The sequence below is a fragment of the Phaseolus vulgaris genome, chromosome 1 (genome assembly GCF_000499845.2).
Source record: "Phaseolus vulgaris cultivar G19833 chromosome 1, P. vulgaris v2.0, whole genome shotgun sequence".
In the NCBI taxonomy this organism is placed as follows: Eukaryota; Viridiplantae; Streptophyta; class Magnoliopsida; order Fabales; family Fabaceae; genus Phaseolus; species Phaseolus vulgaris.
In genome coordinates, this window is record NC_023759.2 from 10284526 (window position 1) to 10291522 (window position 6997).

The 6997-nt window shown below is 34.7% G+C and overlaps 1 protein-coding gene across 1 annotated transcript; it reads left to right on the plus strand.

Annotated features, from left to right (window-relative positions):
• The first annotated feature begins 1086 nt into the window (after positions 1–1086).
• LOC137813545 (uncharacterized) lies at positions 1087–6769 on the plus strand. Its single transcript, XM_068615874.1, has 7 exons — positions 1087–1353; positions 1439–1487; positions 2063–2165; positions 2328–2423; positions 2560–2634; positions 3056–3125; positions 6510–6769. Exons 1-7 carry the CDS (start codon positions 1216–1218, stop codon positions 6582–6584), a joined length of 606 nt encoding a protein of 201 aa, XP_068471975.1. The 5' UTR covers positions 1087–1215; the 3' UTR covers positions 6585–6769.
• Positions 6770–6997: the final 228 nt, after the last annotated feature.

Below are 6997 nucleotides of genomic sequence, written 5' to 3' on the forward strand. Positions count from 1 at the left end.
ATTAGGACTGTCGGACTTTACTCTAACAAAGTGAGACTATCATATGATAGTCATCGAACACATTTTTGAAATTTAAGTGTAAAACCTTTCAAAAGGACGCACATTAGATGCAAAATCATTTGAAGTGTCTCACATCGTAGTAAATGCAACATGTGCATTTATTGTGACGGACAAAAGCATTAGACGCACAAAACATGAACAAATGTTAACGCTTTTTTGATTTTAAATATGTCTATTTGTGTGCAATATACTCTTTAAGCTCTCTTTCTTTTTAATCCACCTATTTTTGCGTTTATCTGTCGAACATGCTCTTAAAAGTTTTATTTGCTCTCGAGGTTTTCTACCTCTTGGCAATTCCAAATGACACTAAGAGATTATTTCCCACTGTCTCTACTATAGTTGAAACCATGCTGATGTTCCTTAAGAGTCTATTCCTAACTGAGTGTTTCATCAGTTTTCAAGAGGTGACATAAGTTAGCTTTGAGCTTGATGAATTTCGGACCTGACAACTGAATTAAGTCCCTTTCTTTGTTCAACTATTGAACCAATGAAGTGTATAAGTGGTTCTAGATGATCATCAAACATGTTGAATGTGACTTTGAAGTCACTATTGAAGAAAAATTAGTTAAGGTATCTCTTTATACCATTGGGAAGACTTCACACATAGACAATAAAGATAAAATGTTCATCGCTACATGCGATAGTCCACCATCATGGACCTCAACTTACAACTTGTACAATCATAATCATTCCTTTTGTTATTCTAGAGCTTGTTTCAACTAGGCCCTTTTAAATATACAAACTCAAATACTAGATGTGTTGTATTAAAATCATGCTTAAAATGTGTTCATGAATATTTTTTATAACTTTTTCAACTTCAAAATGATTTGTTCGTCTTTTTAGTTTTAATCTAAACCATATTTTTTATAATAAAATGGCCTATAACTTAACAAACATATGTTTATTTTTTATGTTAATATGAGATAGTTTAGAAAAACAATTTTTGTTTTCAAAAAAAGTTTGTTTGTTTTTAAAAATAACCAATTAATAATTGATAAACCATTTTCTTTTGCTTCATGGCATATAAAAACCTACTCAAGAAACAAACTCTTTCCGTTGACAAATGTGCAGCATTTTCTCTGGTTCCCGATCCTACTCAACTTTGGGCGAAACTCAAAGTCAAAATATAATCTGAGGAGATTCCGTGTGTGTGCAATGGACGCAGCAGCAGTAGCTAGGGTTTCCAATGGCGGTGGCGGCGTAGTTCGCTTCCCGTTATCTGCATCGAGCGCTTTGGTAATTCAGAAAGGGGACATCACCAAATGGTCCATCGATGGTTCCACCGACGCAATAGTATGTGACTTTTCCTCTCTCATATTTTCTTTTCTAAAAGAATGGCTCGTCGAATCAATGAGTTTCACGATCTCGTCCCCTGCAGGTAAATCCCGCGAACGAGAGAATGCTTGGTGGTGGTGGTGCCGATGGAGGTAACTCGTTTCTTATGGATGATGCTTTATATACAGTGAATTATTAGCAAAAAAATGAAGGTGTTTGTTTCTCTTGTTGCTGCGCTCTAACGGTCTTCTTCTATCACACTCATGTTATAAATAAATTATCAATTTGGTCCTTCATTCGTTACTTTCTATCGTGATTACGCTTTAAAATAATGGAATTATATAACAGTCCCTACTGTATTGAATATGTTCACCAGTTTAGTCTCTAAATTCGATATATTGTACTAGCATTGAGGGATTAGTTTGAATGATATTTCAATATTTAGAGACTGTGTAGCATGGTTTCTAATACTCAAGAGATTAAACATATAATTATTTTACTTTAAGGAGTGTATAGGAGAGTAGTACTTTAAGGATGGAATTGATGTTTTTTCTAGATAAAATTTATTGAAAACTACAAAATTATGAGTATTAAATAAGAAGAGGATTCACACAATTTTGTGATTTTCAATAAATTTCACACTGAGAGTGTTAGAAAGAGGGTACTAGATAGCATGTGGGAAGCATTTCTCTAGTTTTAATGGGTGTCACCCCTGCTCTCATCTCAGCTATACATAGGGCCGCAGGCCCACAACTTGTTGAAGCGTGCCGCACTGTTCCTGAAGTTAGGCCCGGAGTTCGGTGTCCAACAGGGGAAGCAAGGATCACACTGTGAGTTCTGCTTTAGCACATGCGGATGAGCTTGTCAAAATAGTTTTTGAATTGAAAAGTTGTCTTATTTTTTTTTAGTAATTAAAGCTTATTTGCAAAAGCTAAAATCAGCTTAACTAGTTCTGCTTGTCTCTCATAGACCTTGTAGTTGTTGATGTGCAGTGGTTTTATGCTGCCTGCTTCTCATGTTATTCACACTGTTGGCCCAATCTACAGTAGTGATAGTAATCCGTCTGCCTCTCTGGCGAGTGCTTACAGGTGGTTTTTTTAAAGATGTACTTGTTCAGCTATTCTTCATCCTCTTTGAATAGGAAAATGTTTATGTTTCATTTTGTGTTTTGGTTCGTTGTCATTACACTTGATTGAGACATTTGTAATGTCATTTGATTTCCAGGAATACTTTGAGGGTTGCAAAAGAAAACAACATTCAGTATATAGCATTCCCAGCCATATCATGTGGTGTCTATGGGTAAGTTTATGCTAACAAACATCCCTATGCCTTTTTAATTTACTCATTCTTCATTTGTTGATCATCAATATTGGTCATGTGGCAAAAGAAGACTAGTGTGAAAAAGCTTAGAAACATAGCCTGACTGTCTGAGATGTAATTGCCTTTCATGATGGAATTCTAAGCACAGTTATTTCCATCATGGTTTTTCATTTCAAAAGTTTGATTATTGGAAGAAGAAACAAGACATACTACTAAAATTTCTAACAAAATAGCTTTCTTTTTAATATACGATAAGCTTGCTATTTGTTATGATGACTAATATAATTTGTTCCAAAACCTAACAATTTGAATCTGTTAGCTCTCAAATCTAATGCTCCCTTTGATTTTTTTTTTAGACACAAGACTTTCATTACAATTGTATAACACTGCTTTGTTTCAGATACCCGTTTGATGAAGCTGCTACAGTTGCAATTTCTACCATCAAAGAGTTTCCTAATGACTTTAAGGAGGTAAGACATTACTTATTTTATCTGAATTCTGATACGAATAAATATAAAATTCCTAACCTAACTGTTACCCTTTTTGTTAGGAGAACCAAAAGCAAAAGTCCTAACACAATATGAATTTCTCTGTTACAAAACAGTGTGACTGAGAGGAATAGTATTTATTCACAACACTTGCAACAATTATCAAAATACAACAGGGTGAACAAAATTAACCTCAAAAGGAGCACTCTCCTTTTCACTCTAGAAAAATCAGATTCACCAATGATAGAAAACAAAAGCTAATAAAACCCCAATTACAATTGAGGATTAAAGTCATTCCCCTTTCTGCTCAGTCCTGCTCCCATTCTCAACAGTGCACTTTTCTTTTAAAACATCCTTGTCCTCAAGGTTGAAATCTGGAAATTGAATAGTAAAGTTTGAATGATCTTAACAAGTAGCTTCTTCTAGAGGTTTGTTCAGCCATGGCACTTGATGAATTACCTCTTTATTCTTCTTCACTGTTTGATTATCTAATTCTTGAAGAGGCTAAAATTGTTGATCTCCCCTTGTAACTTTGCTGGTAGTTCTATCTCCACTGGATGGTGCCTTCCAGCTTTCTTAAGTTGAGAAATATGGAAAACAGGATGTATATGAGACTATTGTGGTAGTTGTAAGTTGAATTTGACTACTCCAATTTGTTGTAGAACCAAATAGGGTCCCTGATATATGGCTGCTAGTGTAGGATGGAGTCTAGTAACCGTGGTAGTGCACCTATGATAATCTTCAAATATACCCAGTCCCCATGTCTGAATTAGTGCTATTTTCTGTGCTTATTAGCATAAAGTTTCATCTGATTTGGTGCTTTCTACAAATAAAATTTTAATTGCTTTAAAGCTTCATCATGATCCATAAATCTTTAACCATAACTTCCACTAAAGTTTCTCCTGGTACAAACTTAGTGAAGAAGGTGGAGGTCTCCCATAAACTACCTAAAAGGTAAGCCTTTTTGTCCCACCACTAACCTCAACGATGATGGCGAACAATGGCATTGATAGCGATTAACAAGGCAGCCGAAACAGGGTTTCCAAGATCGGGACTCTGATACCAACTTGAAAAATAAAGAATTATTTTATTGATATCAATCACAAATTATATTCTCACCATTTCTATTTGTAATAACCAAAACTGAAAAAAAATATGTTGAAATAAATAGAAAAAATTTGAAGATATTTTTTCCTACTTACTATGGAGATATCAAGAATAATTTTTATCCTAGTTACCTGCTATTTACACATATTTCTCCTTGATTTCCTTTAGGTGTCCAATTCTGGTTTGGATTTGGAGGCTTCCTATGAAGTATCCAGCACTTGTCTTGAGTGTGTTGTGACTTCTTCCAATAGGTACACCAAAGGGAGTCCTTATTATCTCCTTTGGGTATATCTATTCCTCCTACCTCATTTCCAGATGAAGTGATCTGCCCTTGTCAAACTTTCTTCCCCTTGTTTTGTACAAGCAAGGTTGAATTTTCAGTTGATGGGGGTTCTAACATTACTCCTCTACGAGCTTCTTCTTCCCAAAACACAACCATTGTCTCATTGAGTGAGGATAGTTGCTTTTGTAGCACTTGAATTCTAACATGGTTAAACTCATTGTTTAATTTATTCATGTGAGGAACTTGTAGATCCTGTCCTTTTCCTTGTAGCATTTGAGTAGGTCAGCATTTTCATTACATTTTGCTTCAAATTGCTCATAATGGTCTACTTTCTGCCGCAAATTTTGTAGTGTATGAGCATACTCATCGATTGAGTGATTCCCTTGTTTTGTATTAGAGACTCTTATCTTAATCGCATAAATTTAGGCAACATCTCCAACTTTGGACTAATTTTCTTTATAGCTATTCCACAACCACCTCTGGTGTGATGGCATTCCACAACCATGATAGTACAATCGCATCTACCTTGTCCCGCCCATGCTACAAATTTGGGATCTAAAGACCATGGAGATTGTTAGTGAGATGACCTGATTTTCCCTTCCCTTTTAAAATGGTTTGGACAAAGTGGGACCATTTCAGGTAATTTTTCCCATTAAGCCTAAGGCTTGGTTGAATATTATGGAGTTTGTTAAAGTCCACTTATTAGCATGGTATCAGAGCCATTTCGAGCCTATCATAGTGAGTGTTTGTTGGACGTATCAGGCCACTCGCTATCGGGCCATTATCGGACCACTCATAATATGTCCCACGCACGAGCTGTCACTCTTGGCATGAGGTTGAGGTTTGCACCCACTTATATACAATGAAATGTCCTCATCTCTAGTCGATGTGAGATCTCCAACAAAGTTCTACATTACCCAAATTGTCTGATTGGTTAAGGATTCTTTGATTATAGGACATTTTTTGAGGTTTGAAGTATGACAAGGCAGACTTAGAAGGAATACAATGGAATAAATAAAGGGTTGTGGTGTTGCATGAATGCAAGTTGCGAAGGTGAATAAAAGGAGCAAAGAAAGGGGTGTGGTTTTACAGCAATGCATGCTGCGCAAGAGTTTAAATTGGCTCCCACGGATTTTAGAGTGCTGATACCATGTTAGAAATCCTGTTTTTGATGATATTCATGGAGGAGCAATTGTCTTAAATAGAATACAAAAGCTTAATAATGGAAAATCCTAATTTATGAAGGATATAATCTATCCTTATAATTTAGGATCAAATATCCTTTACAATAAATATAAAATATACTCTCAGTATTTGTCCTCCTAAGTATGGAATATAATTAAATATCCTAATTATGTAATTAAAACTCTACTGCGAAATATTATGTGTAGCATAAATCAAGGTTTCTGACAGTAGGGAAACAATGATTCACAAAACTAACTCTCCTAACCTCCTTTTAGCTATTCCCTTTCCTCCTATAATACACCTTTGACCCTTTTCCATTAAAGGTGCTTGCTCTGATTGGTCCTAACAGTTCCCATTTCATAACTTTTCAAATTTAGGAGTTTGTTTGAAAATCAAATCAATTCCTACTTTGTAACTTTTCAGAAAAGATAGCATTTATTTAATTCAATTCCCAATTTTGTGGTTCCAAATCCTTACACTTGTAAATTCTATAGAATTATGAGATCAGGCGAGGCAGCCCAGGTTAAAAGTTTGATTGATAAATTTTGTATATAATAAGGTGAAAATTCTTTGATTTGGTGTTTAGAATATGTATTTACGTATAAATGTTTAAATTTTGTGGTTCTGAACGTACTCTTGTAAATACTATATAGAAGTATGAGATGAGGCGAGATACTTTATTGCTATATCTGAAAGGTCGGAATTTGATTGATAAATTTTGTAATATATAAGAAAGTGTTTATGTCATTAACGTTTTAAAATATGTAACTGCGTTTAAATGTTTGTTTCAGGTGCACTTTGTTCTGTTCTCCCCTGATATATATGACATCTGGTTAAATAAGGTAGATGAGTTGTTGAAAGATTAGTGTGCCACATCCGTAATCAGCTACTCTATTGAACACAGAATCATCTAGTCGTGGTGCAAATGCATTATCGAGTTTCAAATGATTTTGTAAGGAAACGATATAAGCTTAATCTTGCAGATAATATACTCTATGAATAAGATTTTAATTTAATCTTGCAGCCTGCCTAAAGTTTGGTTTCATCAAAATCGGAACAGCTGAGTGCATTTTTACCTTTGGATGAAGGTTCAGGCTCCATTTATTTCCATTTTAGTGTTTAAGGATGTTTGATCATGATCTGGCTATTTTGTCTTAAAAAATTATTTTATAAAAAAAATTGTTGAAGAGCTTTCTAAAATCAAAGAGCAAAAAATTTGGATGAAAACACGACATTAAATAGTTTAGAAAGTTAGAGGACAAAGAAGAGGCATCGTTTG